At 57.6% G+C, this 22,933-nt stretch overlaps 1 protein-coding gene across 11 annotated transcripts in view; it reads left to right on the forward strand.

Moving 5' to 3' along the window:
- PACS2 (phosphofurin acidic cluster sorting protein 2) overlaps nt 1–22,933 on the forward strand; it is an 83,734-nt gene that overhangs the window by 18,014 nt on the left and 42,787 nt on the right. For all 11 annotated transcript variants that reach the window (XM_068164606.1, XM_068164600.1, XM_068164601.1 and 8 more), the window contains exons 2-4: nt 12,622–12,709; nt 15,941–16,030; nt 21,224–21,349. In XM_068164606.1, coding sequence (XP_068020707.1) covers nt 12,622–12,709; nt 15,941–16,030; nt 21,224–21,349 — 304 coding nt within the window. The remainder of the gene's footprint in view (nt 1–12,621; nt 12,710–15,940; nt 16,031–21,223; nt 21,350–22,933) is intronic.

Below are 22,933 nucleotides of genomic sequence, written 5' to 3' on the forward strand. Positions count from 1 at the left end.
GCAACAGTCAGGCTGGAGCAGACCTCAGCAGCACCAGGCCCAGCCCAGAGCCCTGCTCTGCAAGGCTCACCCCTAAACCACAGCCCCAAGCACCACAGCCAAACCACCTTCAAACACCTCCAGCCTTGGGCACTCCACCACCTCCCTGGGCAGCACATTCCAGTCCCTGACCACTCTTGCCAGCAGAAAATTCTTCCTCCTGCCCAGTCTGAACCTCCCCAGTGGCAGCTTGAGGCCATTCCCTCTGTTCTGTCACTAATGACCTGTGAGGAGAGACCAGCAGCAGCCTCTCCACAAGGTCCTTTCAGGGAGCTGCAGACAGCAGTGAGGTCTCCCTCAGCCTCCTCTGTTCCACACTAACCATCCCCAGCTCCCTCAGTTGCTCTTGACCAGGTTTATTCTCCAGGCCCTTCCCCAGCTTTGTTGCCCTCCTCTGCACTTGATCTAAGCTTTCCTAGGAGAAGGAAAGCAGAATCTGAGTTCCCAGGCCTTCTCCCTTTGCCATGAGCAATGCAGAGAGCTCTGCCATGAGGGGCTTTGCAGAGGCAAAGAGCAAGGGGAAGTGTTGAGCTATTTTCAAAGCAGTGCTTTCTTTTTCAGCAGCAGCTCACTAAAGTGGAGCACACAGAGTATATTTAGATGTGGAGAGAGAGATTGTAGAGGGGGCAGGGAAGATGCTTGTAGGGTGAGAGACGTTTTGAGATCACCTGGATATCAAGAGTTTCCCTACAGAGGGCTGCTTTTGTTGGAGGGGATCAGAAATGCTCTGCAAACCCAAGCTGTTAGCAGCCAGGGTCTGGAAGATCATCTCCTGGCTCTTCCCCAGGCTGCAAGGGACAGCCTGGGAGTGTGGCTCCTTCCTGCTCCCTCCTTAGAGCTGGCTGCAGCTGCTTTAGGCACTCTTGGTCAGTGCTGCTGCTCCACTGTCAAGCAGCCTGTGTGGGTGTTCCTTGGTGAGGTTTGGGTGGGTTCTGCAGTGTTCCAGGCCTTTGGTGGAGAGCTGGTGCTGTGCTTGACAGCAGGCTAGGCTCTGCACCCCAGGGAAACCTTTTCAGTCCACTTCAGCTGGTTTGGGAAGCCCAAACATCACTTCTGCTTCCAGCTCCAGTACCTTCCCTGGCACAAGGGGCTGGTAGTTTCAGTTCAGCCACCTCCTCCTTGCATCAGCCTGGGTACTGTGCTTCACTCTGTGGCTCTGCAGCTCTCACTGGATCCCTTGTGGCCATTTCCCTCCTGGCTTCTCTGTGCTCCTCTGAGCACTCCAGCAGACACTCTGCATATAGGCAAGTGCTGCCCAGAACGCTTGAGAGAGCTGCTGGAGCACAGTGCAGCTTCAGCCAAAGGCTCCCAGGAGCACCTCTTTCCTTGCAAGGACTGCTGAGCACCTGGGCATCTTCAGCCCTTCAGCCCACTGGTGGTGCTGCAAAGCTCCTCTCAGCTTGCCCCTTCTGTGCCAGGGAGGCAAGCCTGCCAGGGCTGGTGCATTCCAGCTGCTTTGCCCCTGATGGCTTGCTCCAGTTGGAGGGCTGTTTAGCAGTGTTGCCAGGGTGTGGGATGCTGAGCAGAGGTCCCCAGCCCCGGTGGCAGTGTGCAGAGCTCTTTGTGCATTGTATTCAGCGCTGGTGGAGGCTGCTTTGTCAGCTGTGTGCTGTTGCCTTGTCAAAGCTGGCACCATTCAGCCCTAAAAGCTGCTGGGAAAGAAAACCCTTCCTTTTAGAACTGTGTGCATGTGTTTGGTTTGGAACATCCTCTGGGCTGTGGCCAAAGAGCAAGTCAGTTGTCAGTGCTCCAGTGCCCTGCTCCAAGCACTCGTGCAGAGATGAGCTGGGCTTGGAGGAGCTCTGCTCCAGGGCCAGGCTGCTCTCAGGGCAGCTGGGGGAGGGAGGTTGGTACAGCTGCAGATCCTGCCCTTGGGGGAGCTGGTGGCTCTCCTGACCCTTCCTTCTGCTCTGCTGTTGAGTACACTGGGGGCTGGAGCTGCAGCTTTCCCTTTGCTGCTCCTGGCCCAGAGCTCAGGCTGCTGGTGGTGTATTTTGGGAGCCTTTTCTGGATGGAAAGAAATCCTGCTTTGGGGTGCCAGACAGCTCTGTGCTTGAGGCATGATGGGAACTGTGCAACAAAAGAAGCTTCCAGCTTAGGTAACAAATTCCCCTGTGTCTTTGACTGTCATCCTCTTCATGTCTGAAGTCAAGGGAGGACTGAGCTGGCCTTAAACATGGGGCAGTTAAGGGAGCAGTGTGGAGCACTGGCTCTGCAAGGTGCTAGGCTGCTGATCTGGAAGAGGGCCAGAAGGGCATTGCTTGGACAGACTTGTGGCCGTGAGGCCAGCTCTGGGGGCTGTGAAGTGTCCTAGTCTGAAAGCAAGCCTGCAGCAGGGTGCTTGGCATGCTTGATTGGTGTGCTGGCTGGGACCAAAGGTGCCACCACAGATGTGTTTCAGTGCTGCTCTGCCTTGTCCTTGCAGGGCACTCTGAGCTCTCAGGGAATAAAGCAAAGAGCCATTTGGGCTCTGAGCCATGCCCATGCACTTCTCCCATCTTGCTTGTTCCAGGCCATGCTGCACACTTCACAACCAAAAGCCTGTGTGTCTGGCGATGGTGGAACTGGTTTAAACCAAGGCTAGAGTGAAGGTCTGTTAGGAATGGGGCACCTGCCCTGGCTTTGCTCCTTGGGTCAAGAGGGGTCAGCCAGGCAAAAGCAAGCTTACAAACAAACACAGAAGGCCACCCCCCAAAATTCCTCTAACAACCCCCCAGAAAGCCCCAAGCAACAGCAAACCCTCCTGGAATGATGCTCAGAAGAGTTTGTTCAGAGGAGCAGGAGGTGGCTGTCTCCCAGAGGAGCACCCTGTCTGCAGAATTGCATGCCATCAGGCCCTTGGCTTTGCTGGGGGAGGATGTGCTTGGCTTGGTTGTGAGCTGGGAAGCCTTGGGAGGTGGTTGAGTGAGAATAATTTGATGTGCCCCGTGGTGTGAGCCTGCCTGGCCCCAGGAGCCACCTGCTCTGCAGCTACCTCTGTGCCAGGAGGTGTGGGGGAAGCTGTTCCAAGCACAGAGGAACAAGGCAGAGGGATGGCAAATTGTTCATGCCCTGAGAGCAGGCTGGGATTTGGGTCTGCTGAGAAGCCATCTGTTTTTCCCTGGCTGCTGTCTGAGCTGGAGGCTTCCCTGATTTCTCAGGATGAAGAGATCACAGTGACAGGTAGCCTGAGCAGAGCTGAGCCCTGCCTTACAGCTCCTCTGGCACCAGCCTCCAGTCAGGGCTCCTCTTGGCTTAGGCTTGGGGATTTGTTTCCTCTTGATGGGGGCCTCTGATGGCTGATTCACAGACAAAGGCAAAACCCAGGATGTTTTGGGCTGAGTCCTGGCCTCTAATGACTTGCAAGCCTTGGGGACAGTAGATGCTGTGCTGGGACTGCAGTTATCTTCTGGAGCCTCTGCTACAAGAAGGCTCTGGAGGTGCTGGAAGGTGTCCAGAGAAGGGCCAGGAGGATGAGCAGAGGGCTGGAGCTGCTCTGCTGTGAGCACAGACTGAGGGAGTTGGGGAAGAGAAGGCTCCCAGGAGACCTCATTGTGGCCTTCCAGGATCTGCAGGGGGCTGCAAGAAAGCTGGGGAGGGACTTGTGAGGGTGTCAGGGAGGGATAGGACTGGGGGGGATGGAGCAGAACTAGAAGTGGGGAGATTGAGATTGGATGTGAGGAAGAAGTTGTTCCCCATGAGGGTGGTGAGAGCCTGGCACAGGCTGCCCAGGGAGGTGGTGGAAGCCTCCTGCCTGGAGGTGTTTGCAGCCAGGCTGGAGGTGGCTGTGAGCAACCTGCTGTGGTGTGAGGTGTCCCTGGCCATGGCAGGGGGTTGGAGCTGGCTGAGCCTTGAGCTCCCTTCCAACCCTGACAGTTCTGTGATTGTGTCTCCTCAGGGTACCAAGTGACTGCCAGGAGTGAGCAGAGAGCACAGCCCCAGGTGGCACAGCCCCAGGTGGCACAGCCCCAGGTGGCACAGCCCCAAGCTCTCTCTGTGGGCCCTTCAGCAGCATGGCACCCAGCATTCTGAAAGATGTCAAGTGCCAGAGTGCTCAGAGACCTGTGCTTCTGCTGTCAAGAGGAAGGCTCTCAGTGCTGGGCCAGCCTGGCTGGTGCTGGCTGCTGGGCACTGCCCCTGCCTGCCCTTGCGTGCCCCGGGGGTGCTCAGGCTGGGGATGGGACAGGAGAGCTGCTGAGCAGTGCTTGTTTGGAGGCCAGAGTTCTTGAGCCAACAGTGAAGGAGGCTTTGCAGACTGCTCTGGAGGGGCCTGAGGAGGGGCAAGCAGGCTGTCAGAGGAGCTGGGCTCGTTTGTTGCCTGCTCCTGGGGCTGGTGACGTGAGGGCTGTGACATCCCTGGTTGCTGTGGAGATGTTACAGCTCCCAACCTGCTGCTGCTGCTGGGTGCTGTGCCCGGGGTTGGGGCAGGATGTGGCGTAGAAGAGAGGGGAGGGAGTGAGGGTTATGGTCCAGGCAAGGCAGATTCTCTTTAACCCTTTGGTCTCCCTGGCTGGTGCCTGCAGCCGAGCCAGCAGTCCCGGCGGGGATTGCCCCGGGGTGTGCTGCCAGGCTCTGTTCCTGCAGCAGCTGCCGCCCGGGGGGGGCACGCCGCTGCAAACGATGTGCTGCCCTGTGCCCGGCCGGGAAGCCTTTAGCCCTGGTGGTACTTGTCTGTGGCTGCGTTGTGCAGCCCCTGCTGGTCCCACGGAGCTGAGGAGGGGCACGCTGCTGCAAAGGAAGGCAGAGGTGTGCTGCCCTGTGCCCGTCCGGGAAGCCTTCAGCCCTGGTACTTGTCTGTGGCTGCGTTGTGCAGCCGCTGCTGGTCCCGCGGGGCTCGGGGGCAGATGGGAATGGCTCCTGGCAGGCGGGAGGGAGGTCCTGTAGCATGCTTGGAATGGCTGATCCCGGTGATCAGCCTGCTGCGTGAGGAGCCCTGCTGCCTGGGGAAGGGGCCGGGCAGGAGAGGGCAGTCAGCATTAAGGAAGTCATGCAAGGGGAGGGGTGAGCTGCGCAGTGGAGTGCTACTGGGTTTGTTCCAGCTGTGAAGGCCTCTCCTCTTCATCCCCCAACCCTGATTTGGTTTTGCTTCCTTCCTCCCAGAGTCTCCTTTTGGCTTGGGGTGATGAGTTCATGCTCTTGTGCCAGTCTGTAGAGCATGCCCTGCACCCTGGCTGGCTCTGAGCTGTGCCTTCTTTTGCTGCTGGCTCCCTGAGAAACAGAGCCCTAGCAGGGAGGTGGCTTGACTGGCTGGCATCCTAAAGGCTCTCCCTCCTGGATGTGCTGCTTTGGCTCTCTGGCTGGGTGCTCCAGTGGCACACTGGCCTTTCAGTGCTGTGAGGCTTTCTGGGCAAGAGGCTCTACTGCAGTCAGTGCAGGGGTGCCTCCTTCCAGCTTTTTAGAGCCACAGGCACCAGTGGCCTTAGGGCAGGTGGATATGCTCCATGTGGCTGCTTGTTCCTTGGTGGAGCTGCCTCTGGTTACTCCAGCTCCCATCACATTAATCAAGCAAATACATCCTGGATGTAATCTAAGAATCCTAGTCCTGAGAGTCTGCCAGTGAAGCCTCAGCTGTGGCTCTGCTTTTTGTTCTTTGTTCACTTCAGTCTTGAAAGCTACTGAAACACCTTCCTCTTGCCTCCAAGCCTTAAAACCCTCCAGCAAACCTAAGACACCAGTGCCAGAGGCTCTTGCATTGATGTTCACTTTGGTGCCAGATGCTGTGCAGTCCTTGTGTCCTGGGTGCTGGAAGATGCAAGCCAGGAGAGGCTTAAGCTAGACTTGTGCCTGTGCTTGGTTTTGCTGGCAGCACGGTGCGGAAATGGGTGAGGTTGCCTAACTCCTGTGTGTCCTGTTGCATGTCTGAGAATCACAGAACATTAGAGGTTGGAAGGGACCTCAAAAGCTCATCCAGGCCAACCCCCCTGCCAGAACAGGATCACCTATACCAGAGCACACAGGAATGTGTCCAGGTGGGTTTTGAGTGTCGAGACTCCACAACCCCTCTGGGCAGCCTGCTCGTGTTTCATCACCATCCTCGCTCCCCCCTGAGTCACCCTGTAAAGCAATTTGAAAGCATCAAAATGAAGAGTGAGAAGCCAAGTGTTCAGCAGTGTGCTGAAGAGCTGAGATCCCAGTTGAAGTCAAGAGATGTGTGAGGAGAGCTGCCTGTGCTCTCCTCGAGATGCCTTCTTGAAGGGAGAGCGAGCTGCTGCTCCTCATCAGCACTGCTCAGTGCATGTACCTGGGGGCAGGCAGCTGGGGGCAGGCTGATTTCCTGCCAGTGTGACTTGGAGTCCATCAGATCTGTGCCAGGCAGTGAGAGCATGGTGTGACACCATTGCCATCTTGCCCTAGAGGCTCTGCTTGACTACCTGGAGAGTTTGTGGAGCTGTGGAGCTGTAGCTGTAACCCCTGTGGGTTTCACCAGCATCGCGGTGCCTCGGCAGTGCCCTTTCCTCTCCAGACTACTGAAGCACTAAGAAATGAGAAGTACCTATGTGAGGTACCTGTGTGAACTCTGCTGTGAGAGAGTTCCTTAGCTTGCAGGGATCCTCATCCCCTTCTGCCTGGGGTGAGTCCCGAAGCCAGGCAGCGCTGCCTTGTCCCGCCGCAGGAAGCCGGCTCGGCGCTGCCCGGCGGTGTGTGGGCCTGGAGCGCCTGAGCGGGGCTGGGCTGCGCTCCTTGCTCCTGCCAGCTGTGTGCTGCTGCTCAAACAGCACAGGCACCCCTGCAGCATCCTAGGGGCTTTGAAAGGTCCTGCAAGTCTGCACAGTGCTGGCACTTGCCCTCAGCTGTGTGTGCTCGGTTTGGAGCAGGTATGTCTGGAGCAGGTCTGAGGTGAGCAGGGCAGTGGTTCAGCTGTGAAAGGGCAGTGTGTGGCTGTGCAGGTGTGGCCCTGCGAGGTCCTGGCTGGAGCCTGTTGTGTACAATAACCTCCCAACCCCTGACCTGCCTGAACAGGACCTGCTTGCTGCAGCCTTTCTGTGCATCTTAATGCCTCCAATCTGAAGAGTTTCATTCTCTGGGAAGAGGATTTCAAGATCCTTGAGCGCAAGAGCAGTGGCAATACTTGCTCTGCAGTCGCTTGCTGAAGCTTACTTGCATGGCTCTGTAGCCAGAACAGCTGGCTGAAGGTTACCACTTAGCTGGGTGGTAAGTGTGGATGAGGGAGAGGCAAATGCAGGGCTCCAGTGTTTATTGCAAGTTACTCAGGTTGTGTTTCTGGCATGACAGAGCGGGGAGCACTTGACCTCAGCCTCCTCATTTACTTTCTTCTTGCCTTGGAGCTCAACTGAGATGAGATGACTTTGAGGGAATTAGCTCCTCAGCTTTGGAAGGTGAAGCAGCACTCTTCTTGCAGCCTCTCCTATTGCAAGCCTTGCCCAAGGGCCCTGCTCTCACACTTCAGTGACAGCAGAGGACAGCTCTTCTCCCTCTGTCTGCCCAAGCTGCCCTAGGCCCTCCCAGAGCTCTGCCTTCAGCAGGAGGTGCAGCATCCATGTGGTGCTGCCTTCTCCCTGGGCGTGGGAGGGCCCCAGGAGCTGCCTGTGCAGTTGGCTCTGGATGCCCTGCATGCTCTCATGCCTCGCTTCAGCAGCTGTCTGCAAAATGCTGTGCAGGGCTTCTGGCTCCAGCCTCTGCTGCACAGGTGCCCTGTAGCTCTGTGCAGAGCAGCCCTGTGTGCCTGGCAAGTGAAGGGCTGGGTGGGTGTCTCTCTCCACTTCTCCTTCAGGCAGCTTCTGGTTTATTTCTGGGACTGGCTCGGGCGTGAAGTGTCAGCGTGGCACAGAGCACTTGGAGTTGAGATTGAGAGCACTGGGGTAGGAAGCTGCTTGCTGGCCTGAAGTGCTGAAGTCACTTGGGTGACATGAAGCTGTCCAGTGACCAAAAAAAGCTGATTCCTTTCTTAGTAGCCTTTGGCTGGTTGAAGCTTACAGGCTTCAGAAGGGAGCTGCCTGGCATGGAACATTTTCTGTGGTGACAGTGCCTCCACAGCTGGGCAAAGGGTACCTGTGCCGTGGGCTAGGCTCTGCCTGTTCCAGCTCCTGCCCTGCAGTTGGTTGAGTCCCCTACAGCTCTCCTTTTCCCTGACTACTGTGGGCCTTAATTAAAATACAGGTCTTTAATTTTTCATTCTCCCTTCCTGTTGATTTGCCTGTCTCTGTGTGAGCAGGAGCTCAGTGCAATTACTGTGCTCCCTGGGGAGAGCAGGCACTCCATTCAGTGAGGCAGACTTTCTTGGAGGGGGTTTGTTTTCCTGGTCTTCCTACTTGGAGGGCTGCAAAAGCAAAGCATTGAGTGAGTAAAGAACGTGAGACCTCCTTTGGCTGCTCTGGACACGTTTGGATCTTGGTTACCAGCATGCTGTGTTCTTTGCAGGTAGCTGCCTCCTTCAGCAGGGAGCTCCTGATGAAGCTATTCAACACAGCTTGCGTTAGCAGGGCCACTAGAAACCATTGGGTCAGGTCCAGATTTCCTCTCTAAAACTGAGTTCTTGCAGCAGTGATGTAAAAAGATGAAGAGTTTTGGTCTTGTGTGATGCACTAAGCTCTCATGATTTGTTAACCTGAGAGCTGAGTCAGGCAGTACCTTGTGCCTCTCTGCTGTGGAGGGGGCTGTGTGCCCCGAGGGAGTGCCAGCCCCTCAGCAGACACTGCCTGCTGCTGTGGGGGACCCAGCTGTGCTCCTAGCAGGGAGATCTACAGTGAGCCTTCAAAAGGGTGGAAGTCTTGGCTTTCAGGCTTCCATTGCCCCTGTTTAAGCATTTGCTAGCTTCACTCGATGTGTGCAGCCAGAGCTCAGGGCTGCAACGAGCCTGCAAAGAAAGGGTTTGTCTGCACCTCCTGTGCTGCAGCCCCAGGCTTTTTAGTACCTCAGGCTCCTTCAGCTCCAGACTTGAGGCTTCCTCGGTTCCTCTTAGGTCTGTCTGCTAGGTTATTTCCCCTGTGTTCACAGAGACCATGTGTGTATGCATTAGAAACTTCCAGCTGCAGCTCTGTTCTTTTCCCCCTCAAATCTTTCCAGGCTGCCCTGTGGCTGTCTTGCTTTGTTCTTGCCAGCGTTTAGCTGTAACAGCCTGGTTGATTGAAGTGTTCTGGGAGACCATCCACCACTTTGGTGGAAGCACAGCAAAACCTAGCCTGAGATAGGTGTATGGAAGGAGCTGCTGCTGCTCTCAGAGGCAGTTACAGCAGACAAACCCTTAGGCAGCCTGAGCATGCGAGCCGGCCAGGCTCCCTGTGCCGGCGGCAGGGCCCCGCGCTGGCTCTGGGTGCAGGGACACACTTGGCAGGTCTGTCCCGACTGAGTGAGGTACGGCCCCGGCCTGCCACCTCTTCCCAAGCTTGCTTTGCTTTGTAAACTGCAAACTTAGACTGCAGACCTGCAGCTTGGTGAGGGTGAGGGTGGCTTGGTGGGATTCAAACCCTGTCGGATTTGTGTCCCGCTCCCCGCGCTGGTGGAGGAGATAAACGTTCCCTTGCTGGCTCGTGTGTGGCTGTGAAGTGCCTTTTGGTACCAGCAGCCCAGCCCTGGGGGATGAAGGAAGCAGATGCATCTCTTGTCGTTTTTAACTGCCTTTGTGTTTCTGGCCATGGTAAAGCAGGCTTTTAATTACTCCTGTTTTCCAAGCAGCAAGTGCTCCGCAGGGCTGGATCAAAGCTCCGAAGGGACGAATGGAGGCAAAGCCCAGTGGAGAACAGAGCACCCTCCTTGTGTTCTGCTCTGCCTGCTCAGAGCCCCATTGTTTCCTCCCGTACCTTTCTCCTCCTGGAGCCCGGGCGGCAGAGAAGAGGCCTTTGTGCCCTGCCTCTGGGCCCAGGCAGTGCCAGCGTGATGTCCTGCCGCTGCTCTCGGCCGCCACGCTCCTGGGTCCTGGCCAGCAGAGCGCGGTTGTGCTACGGCCCTGCAAAGAAGGCAAATGGCATCACAGCCTCTTTCCTCCAGGCCCTGGCCCAGCCAGCGCCTGTGCTTGCTGCCGTGCCGGGGACGTGGAGGGGGAGCTCCTGCAGCACTTGGTGTCGAGAGCTGCTGCTGCTGCTGCTGCAGGTGCCTGCTCTGCCGGGGGGATGCTCAGCCCCTGGCTGCAGGCACGTATGCTTGCCCTCTGCCAGCCCAGCAGCAGCAGCAGCTGTCCTGCTCCTGCCATCCCTCGCCCCAGGACGGCAGCCAGCCCCTCCAGCTGCTGCTGCTGTGTGCCGGGGGCGCTGGGCACAGCTGGCGCCCCTGTGACGGACGGGAGGGGGGCCCAGGCAGGCCTCTCTTTCCCACCTTCCCTGGAACTTCTGTACCATCTCTGGCCTTGCTGTCCCCTGATGCAAAGCCCTGCACTGGAGAGTCTCCTCTGTCTCGGGTTGTAGGGGCCGAGAGCAGGAGGCAGTGTTTGGAAGTGGGCAGAGAGCACAGGTGGTGTGGGCTGTGGTGTGGGCTGTGGTGTGGGCTGTGGTGTGGGCGGTGGTGTGGGCTGTGGTGTGGGCTGTGGTGTGGGCTGTGGTGTGGGCTGTGGTGTGGGCGGTGGTGTGGGCTGTGGTGGGGAGGAGGCTGGCAGGGGCAGGTGTGGGAAAGTGCTTCAGTGAAGGCCATAAATTAAAGACCTCTCTTCCAGCTTCCAAGCCCTGTGTGAGAGGGCAGAGCCCAGGCAGCAGCAGACGTTTCTGGATGAGGCAGGCAGCAGTTGCTTCAGCACCTGCCACTGCTCCTTCTGGAAGAGCCTTTCCTGCAGTTTTGCTCCCAGGATGATTGTTTGCCATCAAGCATTGCAGCAAGGCAGTGCTTCAGCTTGCCCTGTGGTGAAGGAGGTGATGGAGGTGCACACTACCCTTGCAGTGCTGACTTGTGTTGCTGGCACCAGCGTGGAATCATGTGGTTGAGGTGCAGGCTTCAGTGAGTGGCACTTCTGCTGGTGCTGCTGCCTGGGCACACAGCAGCAGCCAGTGCCAGCTCCTCTTCCTTTGCAGCTGACTTGGCCCCTTCAGGAGCAGCCCTGCTGCTGTGCTTGAGCTGGGAGAAGGAGCCCTGCAGTGGGTTTCAGAGCGGCCATGCCGAGGCCTGCTGACACTCCGTGGCAGAGGCCATGCTGGGGGGTAGAGACCTGGCACGAAGGCAGTGCTGGCTCCTGGCCAGCGTGGTGAGGGATGTCGAGTCACCAGAGCCCACCCAGCAACTTCTCTGGCCTCTGCTTTCCTCCAGCTGAGCTGTCACTGCTTTACTCTTTCCCTGAAGCTTGTTTCTAGGCATGCTGCCTCTGGCACACCAGCTGGCGGCAAGGTCTGTGCAGTCATCGAGTCAGTAAGGCTGGAAACGACCTCAGAGACCATCCAGTGCAACCTCACCCAACACTCCTGACAGCTAAACCATGGCTGCAAGTGCCACAGCCAGTCCCCTCTTAACACCTCCAGGGATGGGGACTCACCACCTCCCTGGGCAGCACATCCCCAGGGCCAGTTCCTCTCTCTGGGAAGAACTTTCTCCTCACCTCCAGCCTGAACCTCCCCTGGCACAGCTTGAGACTGTGTCCTCTTGTTCTGGTGCTGGCTGCCTGGGAGAAGAGGCCAACCCCCAGATGGCTACAACCTCCCTGCAGGGAGTTGGAGAGAGCAAGAAGGTCTCCCCTGAGCCTCCTCTTCAGGCTAAACAGCCGGGGCAGTGCCAGGGCTGGGGTCCCGTGCCGGGGCAGTGCCAGGGCTGGGGTCCCGTGCCAGGGCAGTGCCAGGGCCGGGGTCCCGTGCCAGGGCTGGAGTCCCGTGCTGGGGCAGTGCCAGGGCTGGGGTCCCGTGCCAGGGCAGTGCCAGGGCCGGGGTCCCGGGGCAGGGCTGGGGTCCCGGGGCAGTGCCAGGGCCGGGGTCCCGTGCTGGGGCAGTGCCAGGGCTGGGGTCCCGGGGCAGTGCCAGGGCTGGGCTCCCATTACTTCAGAGCCTTAGCTTAGCAGCACCCAGGTTAAACTTTGCCTGCCCCCCAGCTCCCTGTGCTGGAAGGCCGAGGAGCAACCAGCTCTAAGCAGAACAATGGAGCATTGCCTGGGTAGGAATGTGATTTCCTTGCATATGTGTGGCATGTGAGTGCCAGGGCCAGAGGGCACAGCTCCAGGACTCCCTTTTCTTGGTCTTTTCTCCCTTTCCCATCAGAGATGCCCCAGCCACTTGCATGCACTTTTGTCTGGGGGTAGGAGGAGAATGTGTGGGTCACCAGAGGAGGTGGGAATGAGCCTTGGGTGCCAGGAGTTTGAAGCTGCAAAGCCAACGCTCTGGCAAAGCTCTGTAGAGCAGTTCAAAATCAGTCTGACCTGGAGCTCTTCTCTGGCTGGAATGTCAGGCTTCTGACCCCAAGGTCTGGCTCAGAGCTCCCAGGCTGTGGTTGGCTGGAAGACCGTGCTGTGAGGCTCTCAGGTGGCCTTGGGTCTCATCAAACAGAGGCCTCCCTCCTGTCCAGCTCCTTGTGTTTGTGTGGAGCGGTGCAGTCTGAGGAGGCAGGGGGTCTGCACCGGTGTCTGCCTGCTGTCTGCAGCCTGTCCACCCTCACACTGGGGCAGTGCTGGTGGAAAAGCTGTTCAGAGCTTTGCCCTCCTCAGGCACGGCTGTGACTGGTCTTCTTCTGTTCCTTTTGCAGGTTGTGCAGCTTGACCTTAAAGAAACTGGTAGTCTTAAAGGAGCTGGATAAGGAGCATATCTCTGGGGTCATTGCTGTTAAAATGCAGGTAATTGCTGCTCACTTCTGGGAAGGAGATGCATTGCTTGGTAAGAACAGAGGCCTGGCTGAGTCCCTCAGGGCCTTCTGGCTGCGTGGGGCTCCTGTCATCCTTCCCCCAGCTTCTGCTGAGCTGCCCTGCTGTAGGTGCCCAATACTGTTCACTGAGGGCTCAGCATCAGCCTACCTGCATGTACAAATGCTCTTGGCAGCTCACCTGCTGGCACCTCTTCTCCCTGAGCTGCCTCTAAATCCAGGTCTCATTCAGCTCACTTCAGGGCTTAATGTCTTGGGGCCTGGTTTGGGGATCTGCCTCTCTCTGCTGATAGGCAGCTCTGCTGTCAGGCCTCCAAGTCATCTCATAGCCAGGTGCTTGTCAGTGGGTTTGTAAGGGGCCTGTACATTGTAATCTGGTTCCATCCAAGGGGAATAACCCACTTCACAGCACACATCTGTGACATTTAAGTGGGTGCCTCCATGTAGGTCACACTGCCTAGAGGCAGGCTGGGGGACTTGGTACCACAGTGCCTCACAGCATCAGTGCAGCTCACGTGCTCCAACCACTGCAGGTGCTGAGGTGGAAGCCTGGCTGACCTGCAAGTAGAAGACTACCATAAAGCATGCTGAAACCCAGCTAAAAAGCCATGGAAACCCCTGCAGGGAGCTGCTTGTGTCAGAGCTGTCACACAGTCATCCAGCTTGGAAACTGAGGTCCTGCAGGCTCTGTGGTGCAGCTGAGGATGTAACCAACATCCCTCATGGCTGTGAGCAGTCCACCTGGGTCAGAAAGCATCCCTCTGCGTTGGAGGGGCTTTGTGCACCCACAGCAGGGGGCAGGAAGGCAGGGAATTGCTCCACACAGCTGGACTGGTGGAGCCTTGGTTCAAGAAGCACAGCTGTGGGTTTCCAGGCTGTCAGATGCTGCTTATCAGGGCTGACAGCTTCCCATATGTCTGCACTCTTGGGTGGTGGATACATCACTGTGAGGGCCTGGGGCTTGTCAGTGAAGGATCTGCATGCAGAGCATGTCAGGCTTGGGTTGGAGAATGCAGTGGCTTTTGCTGCAGCAAAACCTTCTGCTGCCCAGATGACTGCTGTCTGCTCCCAGCTCCTACGGGTGAAAAGGTTGACAGTGCTGCCCCAGACCTGCAAGTCCAGAGGGAGCTTTCACAGGTGGGACTTGCCTGTCTGTCTGGGGTAGAGGTGAGCTGCCTTGCTCCATCTGACACTGGAACTGAGCACTCCTGCAGTCCCTCCTACGCCAGGGCAGATCGCTGAAGATGTGGAAGGCAGCAGGCCTTGCCCTGGCTGCCCTTTGGGGTGCTCATTGTCAAGTCCCAGGCTGCAGCTCACCCCCCCAGGCTGCAGCTCACCCCCCCAGGCTGCAGCTCACCCCCCCAGGCTGCAGCTCACCCCCCCAGGCTGCAGCTCACCCCCCCAGGCTGCAGCTCACCCCCCCAGGCTGCAGCTCACCCCCCAGGCTGCAGCTCACCCCCCCAGGCTGCAGCTCACCCCCCCAGGCTGTTCTTCTGCCTCTGGTGTGCCCTTTCTGTCGAGCTGGAGGTGAGAGTGGTTGGAGTGATCCCGTGGCTGCGTTCCCAGAGGGTGCCTCACCTTGGCTGCCCCCCGTGCTGGGTCAGCAGCCCTGTTTCTCTGTGCTGTGCTGTTTAGCAGTGGGTCAGTGGCACTGCAGCTCTGGGGCACAGGCAGGTTTGAAGCCCTATCACTGAAAGGCCTTTTACAGCTGGCAGGTTATGGTGCTGCTGCTGCCAAGCTCTTTCAGCACTCAGGTTTCTGACATGGCTGTTGCTGGAGGCTGCTGATCTGGACCATCAGATCCCTGCTCTGTGTGCCAGGCCTCCCTGCCTTTGCTTGGCAGGAGAGAGGTGGCAGGGCCTGAGTCCTTCCTGGGGGTGGCTGAATTCAGGCCCGATGAGAACACCATACCTGCATTTCCCCATGTCTCCTTGCAGCCTCCTGCACAGCCATGTTCAAGGAGCTGTCAGCTGTGTGCCCAAGCTGTTGCTCTCTCTATCTGCTGCAGCCTTTTCAGCGCAGCTGTGCTTGGTCTTTGCTGTTGCATAGCTGGCAAGGCAAGATCGCTGCCACCAGGAGCTTTGCCCCCATGGCACAGCTGCCACTGTGGCCAGCAGCAGGGCTGGCTGGGCTCTTCCTGCAGGCATGCTGCTTTCCTGAGGGAGAGGCACTTGGCCTCCTCACACTGCTCTGCTCTCTCCTGCTCAGCAGGAGCTCAGGTGCCTTGGCACTCCCCAGAGGAGCCCTGCGGGGGCCCAGGCGCTGCTGCCGGCGGCTCTGGCTGCCTGGGCACTGAGTGAGGGGAGGCAGGGATGGAAGTGGGTCTGGGCTGCTCTCTCAGGATGCTGTTTGGGGCTGGTGCTGGCAGACAGGATTTTCTTTTGGATGTGGCTGGAGGTGCTGACTCCCCCAGTCTGTCTCTGCTTTCCCAGATGCTGCCTGTTGTGAGAGCTGCAGCTCTGTGCTTTTGGGAGATCAGCCTGCCTGGGCAAAGCCAGCTCTGCAGCTTCAGCAGAGCTCTGAGCCAGGCACCTCTGAAACTTGTCTCTGTGTTTGGGCAGCACAGAGGGGTTTGCTGGGCAGCACTCACTCACAGTTCCCTTCAAGCTTCCCCTGGGATGAAATGGCCATGCAGGCAACAGCTCCTGACTGGGTTAGCATGCAGCAGCCCAAACTCAGTGCTGGTCTGGACTTGCCCTGCAGGGCTCTCAGCTCTCCAGACTCCACTAGGATGCTTCCTGCACAGTTTCTCTTTTACAAGCCAGGTTTCTGTCAGTTGTTTGAGACAGGTTGAAATCTTCCCTTTGCCCAGGGAGGGATGTGTGCAGGGGTAGGAGAGGCCAGCCTGTGGTGGTGAGGCTGCAGACTGCAGCATGGTGCTGCACTCTCCAAACCCAGGAGGTTATGGGATGTGTACCTCCTGGGCAGAAGTGAGGATGGGAGAGGTTTTAACGTGAGGGGTGGGGGCTGACTCCTGGCTTCGGCCTGCTGGGGTTTGGCAGGAAGCAGAAGGCTGCTGTGCTGTGGGTGGGGGCAGTGAATATGCCCAGACCCTTGCTGGGCAAAGCTCTCCTTGTCCTCTCATTAATGTTTCACTGAAGCACAAGGTCAGGCCCAGTCACTGGCTGTGGCAGGCCTGCTCAGTGTTTCCTGGCTGGCAGGGCTGGCTCCTGGGAAGCTGACCCTGGGCTTTGTCTCGGTGCAGGGCTCCAAGCGCATCCTGCGGTCGCACGAGATCGTCTTGCCCCCGAGCGGGCAGGTGGAGACCGAGCTGGCACTGACCTTCTCGCTGCAGGTGAGCTGCATGGGGGCTGCCATCCGGGGGGCAACAAGCTGAGTGTGGCCAACAGGTTCTGCTCCCCCTCTGCTCTGCCCTGCTCAGACCACAGCTGCAATCCTCTGTCCAGTTCTGGGCTCCCCAGTTCCAGAGAGACAGAGACCTGCTGGGGAGAGTCCAAGGCAGAGCCAGGAGGATGCTGAGGGGACTTGAGCATCTCCCCTGTGGAGAGAGGCTGAGAGCCCTGGGGCTGTTGAGTCTGGAGAGGAGAAGGCTGAGAGGGATCTGATCAATGTCTATCAATAGCTGAGGGGTGGGGGCCAGGGGAGGGGCCAGGCTCTCTTGGGTGGTGCACAGCAATAAGCCAAGAAACAAAGGGTTCAAGATTGAACTGAGAAGGTTTCAGCTCAGCATGAGGAGAAACTTCTTTGGTGTGAGGGTGCCAGAGCCCTGGAGCAGGCTGCCCAGGGGGGCTGTGGAGTCTCCTTCTGGGGAGCCTTTCCAACCCCCCCTGGATGCATTCCTGTGCAGCCTGCCCTGGGTGATGCTGCTCTGGCAGGGGTTGGCCTGGGGGAGCTCTGGAGCTCCCTTCCAGCCTCTCATGTCCTGTGGTTCTGTGACTTGCTGCCTTACAGTGAGCAGAGGTGCACAGTGGGTCAGAGATGACCCTCCCAGTGCTGCCTGAGATGCTGGCTCTTGTGACAGCCCCAGCTACTCCTGAAGAGCTCTCAGAGCTCTTGGCTTCATTCTGGGCTGGGGGCAGTTTGAGCAAAACTGGCCCAGCTGCTTCCAGGATCTGGGGAGGAGGAAGCCCACCAAGAAGGCTGCCATATAAACCCCTGGAATTTTCTTGGGGCCAACCCTGCATCATGGGCATCAGCTCTCTGGTCCTGCCTTGTCTTGGGGCAGCAGACAATTTGCAGGTGCTCAGTGCAGTGACAGAGAGGTTTCTGGATTGCCTCTCAGCAAGGGGGGCCTGGAGCCCAGGGTGCTGGTTCACCTTCCTGGCTGTGCATCCAGCGTTTGGAGTCAGCAGCATGAACACTTTGCTGTAGTCCCTCCTCCTGCTGTAATGGCTGTGGCAAAGCTGAGCCTGATGCATCTTCTTTGCCCTTTGTGGGCACTGGAGGGTGGCAGCCATGGAGGGTGGCATGAAGAATCAGCCTGATGGAAGGCAACAGCAGGAGTGGGACAGGAGAGCTGCTGATGTGGAGTTGCTGAGAGAGACTCTGTTTAGGGAAGCAGAAGCAGAGCACAGGCAGGAGCTCCTGGCTCTGGAGCCATGGGAGTACCTGGGAGCTGCATTTCACTGCTTCCCCTTTTCCTCCAAGTGTGCTGCCCTGGAGCTACCTCCTGAGCAGGCAACTAGACAAATAGAGGCTGGCTTGCTCCCAGCAAGAGGGAGGCAGGGTGCTGCAGGCACTCAGAGGCATTCCTGTCTGGATTAGCAGTGCTTTGGGAACATTGGCTAGCCCTTGAAGTCAAGAGTTTGAGCTGGTAAGGAGGAAGGCTCAGGTGATGCTGAGTTGTAACTGGTTGTTGCTCAGGCCTGTGCAGGCTCCAGGCACCTCAGCTTTCCTTGCTAACCCTGCTGCTGCCCAGGCAGATGCACAGCTGGGGGCTGCTTCTGATCCTCTTCTGCTGAAGCCCACAAACTGTTAGCTGCAGCACTGCATCTCCCTTCTTCTCAGCAGGAATAGCAAAGGCACATGCCAGCACCTCCTGGGTCCTGGGGCTGCAGCTTTCCCATGCTGGGAGCAGAGCTGTGAGAGGAGCTCCCTCTGGCAGGCCTCTGTCAGCAAGGAGCAAGGTTTGCTGCAGGTCTTTCTGAATTCACTGGGAATGTGTGAGGTGGTTGGGTTTTGCTCTGGGGACTCAGAGCAGTGCTGCAGCAGGACACAACATTGCCTTTAACTCAGTTTCCCTTGAGGGGGCTGGGAACTGAGCCAGGACAGGGAGAGCAGTGATGTGTGTGGCACTGAGCCTTCAGAAGGGCCAGCTGAATGCAGGGCTGTGCTGCTGGGCCCTGCTGCAGGAGGGATTGGTGGGCTTGAGTGAGGCCTGGGAAACCTTCCTGAAATAGCAGAGGAGGGTTTTTAGGAGAGATTTATTGTTACTTAATTGGATGAAGCCTGGGAAGCTTCTCCCAGCTGGCAGTGGCAGCTTAAGCCAGCTGCAGCCTGAGTGTAGAGCCTGGGCTGTAGCTGAGAGTGGCAGAGGGCCACAAGGCAGAGCCATGAGGATGTCAGAGCACAGGCAGGTCTCAGTGTCTGCCTGCTGCACTGGCAGCCCTTCAGGCAGTGTGCCTGGCTTTGTGCTGCCTCTGGATTTGCAGCTCCCCTCTCCTCACAGTCACTGCCTTCTCAGCTGCTCCTCCTGGCTGGAGTCTAGGCCTTTGCACTGAGCTGAGCTAGCAAGGTGCCAGTGCAGGCTGGCACCACAGCCTGCTGTCTGGCAGGCCTCTGCTTGAACAGAAGGGAGGAGTTAGCCTTTGCTGTTGTTACACAGCTGGGGAGAGGCTGGAGCCAGGGATGGGTCTGGTCCCTGCTGGCTAGGGCCAGCCCCATGGTAGCTTTTGTGGCAGGTGAGCTTCTGGAGAGGCTGAGAGCCCTGGGGCTGTTCAGTATGGGGGGCAGAAGGCTGAGAGGGATCTGATCAATGGCTATCAATAGCTGAGGGCTGGGGGTCAGGAGGGAGGGGACAGGCTCTGCTCACTTGCACCCTGGGATAGGACAAGGGGCAGTGGATGGAAACTCCAGCACAGGAGGCTCCAGCTCAGCATGAGGAGGAACTTCTGCCCTGGGAGGGTCCCAGAGCCCTGGAGCAGGCTGCCCAGAGAGGTTGTGGAGTCTCCTTCTCTGGAGCCTTCCCAGCCCCCTCTGGATGTGTTCTGTGTGCCCTGTGCTGGGTTCTCTGCTCCTGCTCTGGCAGAGGGTTGGACTCAGTCTCCAGAGGTCCCTTCCAACCCCTGCCATCCTGTGAGCCACTGTGGGTTCCACAGCATCAAGTGAAACTCCCCAAGAGTTTCCAAGCATAACCTTGCAGCTCTGTGGAGCACTTAAGTCCTGTGGAAGGCAGATGGAAGGCAGCACTTCACTAAGGCTTCAGAAAGTGTCTTGTCCTGACTCTCTTCTGGTGAGTGTGGTGATCCCTGCTGCTCACCCCTTGGAGGGGTCTTGGGGTGCTTGGTGCTTCCTCCCCAGGCCTTGTTTCCAGAGGTTTTGAGCCCAACTGTTTTCCCCTCAGCCTGTGTCACAGCCTGAATTACTGAGCAGCTGTGGTTGGCATCGTCCTGCAGAGCTGACAGCCCGTGGCTGCTGTTAAAAATAGCTTGCCTGTGCTCTGGGCATGGCTCAGCTTTCCTCCCAGAGCCCTGGCTCCTGAGGGAGGAGATGAGTGCCTTGCGTCTCACCCTTTCTCTTGTCCCCCCTGTGAGCACTCACCAGGAGTGGTCAGGCAGCACACCTTGGCAAAACACAGACTGCAGGCATGGGCCTGAGCTGTCCAGGTCACTCCCTGAGCGTTGTGCACCTTGGGGTGAAGCTGCCCTGGGACCAGGCATGGCACTGGACTTCAGCTGCAGGCTTGTGCTTAAGGAGCCTTGGTGTGGCCCAGGAGCTTTGAGCTGAGAGTGTGGAGTCCCCATCCTGCTGCCCTGCCAGCCATGAAAGAGCCCCAGAGTTCAAGTGGGTGCCAAAGGTGCCTTGGGCTCTTTGAGCCCCTCTTGCCTCTCCCCTCTAACCCACTGCCAGCCTTGTTTAGGGGTGCTTCAGGTCTGCAATGCAGAGAGCCCATCTGTGTGTGGATGCATGGGCTGGTGCTGCTCCCCTCTGAGGCCTGCTCCCTGGAGCAGTGCTCAGCAGGCCTTGCCCTTGCAGAGCAGTCAGCTCATTAGCATTCTGCTCCCAGCTCTCTGCCCAGCAGTCAGCCTTGCTCTGGACTGCAAATTACCATCTCAGGGGTTCTGGGAGCACTCAGCATTTGTATTTATCAGGTGCTTTGTTCTGCAGGAAGTGATTTTCATATGTCCCAAGGGAAAGGGAAAAAAGGGCAAGAAGAGAAGCTGTAGGTGTAGGCTGCAAGAAGGGCATCCAGCAGAGCATCCTTCCCTTGGCTGTGCCCTGCTTGAGCCCCTGCAGCTGGGCTCTCCTCTGCAGGTTATGGAGGGCTCTGCCCCCTTCACCTCTCCTCTTGAGATGAGGCTGCTCCAGGTGGCTGCTGGATCTGTTCCTGGAGATTGCTCTTCCATTGTGTGGCTTCTTCCTCCCACCACAGAGTGAGCTGAGCCCTGGGCACTGTCAGTGCTCTGAGGAGCATCCTGGCAGAAAGCAGGACCTGGCTGCACTGATGCAGATGAGCAGGGCCAGCTGAGGGAGCAGGCTTAGCCTCACTCTTGCCCTGCAGCCTCTGCTCTTGGGGAGTGCTCTGGAAGGCACACAAACAAATGTGCTGCCTTGTGGAGCACATGCCTTGGGAGGATTTATGACTGCAACATAGTTGGGTAGCAGGGCAGAGATTTTCTGTACTGACCTTGAAGTACAAGCACTGAGCAAGAGAAGTTTGAGGGTGCAAATGCTGGAAGCCACTGGCAGTTGGCAGAGCCAAGTGCCTGAAGGAGACAGCACTGTCCTGGGGAGAGTCAGGGCATGACTGGGCAGGTCTCTGGGCTGTAGCAAAAGAGGGACCAGCAAATCCTGGGCCTCTTCCTAGCTCTGCCTCCCTTTGCTCCCCTTTCACAGCACAGTAAGCTCTGCAATGTGGGCAGCAGCACTGAGAAATGGCCTTGTGCTGGAGGGAAGGTGGTGTTGTACCAGCAGTGCAGGGGTGCTTAGCTGCCTGCCACTGCATGTGGTTTGCTCTTTGCCCAAGGGCAGCAGCTGGTGCCCCAGCTCTGGGCAGTCTCCATTTGCCTCTTGGGGAAAGTGTCTCCTGGAGGCTGTTCCTCTCTCTAGAGCTGGGCTTGGGCTCAGTCCTTCTCAAACTGAACAGCTCCTCTGTGCCCTTGGAATGTGTTTCCAGAGTGCTTTGCTGGGGCAATGAGAGCCCAGAGCTGAGCTGCTGGGACAGAGACGAAGGCTTCCTTGGGACTGTCCAGAGAGCAATTAGCTGTAGGCACCTCTGGAGGCCTGGGGCCAATCCCTGGGAGTGGAGCAGCTTGGGGGATCATGGCAGGAGATGTAATGGTCCTCTCCCTTGTGTTTGCAATGGCAGTACCCTCACTTCTTGAAGAGAGAAGGCAACAAGCTTCAGATCATGCTGCAGCGGCGGAAGCGCTACAAGAACCGAACCATCCTAGGCTACAAGACTCTGGCTGTGGGCTCCATCAACATGGCTGAGGTGGGCAGCACCTGAGATCACCTCTCTTTGCAGCAGTGGGCACCTGCCCTTCTCTCCCAAGCCACTGTTGTCACTTTCCTCACGGAGAAGCACCTGGCAGGATTTCCTGCGGTGGCTGATCAGCGTTCTCAGGCAGTGTCCTAGGCAGGTGTTAGCCTCAGTGGGAGCATTGGACACCTCCTGGGCAGCAGCTGCAGAAGGTGCTGAGAGGTTACCTTAATGTGCAGGGAGGGCTGTGGTGGTGGTGTGGTTGGGGAGGTATTTTCAGAGCTAGGGGGTCCAGATCCTAAGTGCAGAACAGGCTGGTCAGGGCCACCTCAGAAGTCCTGAGGCATGGTTTGCTGTGCTCCTCTGTGCCACTGCGTGAGCTAAGGCTCCAGGGTAGGTTCTCTCCTTCTGCTGTAACACCCTCAGCAATTTCATTTCTTGGCTGTTGGTAGTCTAGGTGGAGTTCTGGTCACACTGGTTGCACTTGGTGGTCCTGAGGGTCTTTTCCAACCTGAATGTTTCTGTGGTTCTGTGAGAATAAAGCTCTCAGGGTTACACAGACTTGGCAGGGCTGGAAGGGAGCTCGAGGATCATCGAGTTCCAGCCCCTCTGCCGTGGGCAGGGCCCCCTCACACTGGATCTGAAGATGAGTGCTGGAGTCAGGCACAGACACAATACTCACTGGGGCTCTCTGGGTGGCTTAGCTCCATGCTTCATTATTTCATGCCCTGCTTAATCCCTGCCACTGCTGTTTCTGAGCATTTAGAGGTGGGCTTAGCTGCAGCAGTTCAGCTCAACACCAGCACATCAGCCTGCATTCTGTCAACAAATCACTGCCCTCCCAAGCCAGCTGGTGTTGTGCTCTGGTGGATTATTGCTCTATTAAATAATTCTTTGCTAAGACCACTCCTTAAACTCCCAGTAAATGGTGAACTCCCTCTTGGAGTGGGCCAAATGCTGATCTGTGCTGCTGCAGCTAACACTTTCCCTGCCCTGTGTTTGATTTGATTAAGAACTGGGAATCAGCTGAAGGCAGCAAACATGTGGGGCTGCCTCATGAGACCCCTGGGTGACCTCCTGGGTGCTGGGCATTTGCTGCTGCTGTGCCACATGGCCTCTGAGGCCTTTCTGTGATGTCAGCTGGCTGAGGCTGGAAGGTCAGAGCTTGTCAGAGGCTGTGTGGTAGGCAATAGTTCTTCTCCAGCTCATCTGGAATATTTCTGACACTGGAGGCTTGAGAACAACAAATTTTACAAGGCTCCCTCTCCCCTCCTTCCCCCTTGGTGGTTTGTGCTGTACTGACCCCTGCACAGCACTGACACATCCAACATTTTGCATGATGATAATGGAGAGAAAAAGTTCCCTTAGCTGCTCAAACAAAGCAGTGAACTGGGGTTGTGAGTCTGGGCAGAGCTGAAGAGCAGCTGGGCTCATGCTGCTGCTCAGCTCAGGTCCTTTTGAAGCCACCTGAGGAGCTCATGAAGCAGCCTGGCACAGGTAGAAAGCTGAGGTGCAGGAGTGGGGAAGCACTTCCTGACTCTGGTGGGGCACAAGAAGAATGTGAGGTTTAGGTTCTGGGGAGAACCCTGTGAGCTG

This window comes from Melanerpes formicivorus, unplaced genomic scaffold (genome assembly GCF_026170545.1).
Source record: "Melanerpes formicivorus ecotype bairdi unplaced genomic scaffold, bMelFor1.0.p_v2 SCAF_81, whole genome shotgun sequence".
In the NCBI taxonomy this organism is placed as follows: domain Eukaryota; kingdom Metazoa; phylum Chordata; class Aves; order Piciformes; family Picidae; genus Melanerpes; species Melanerpes formicivorus.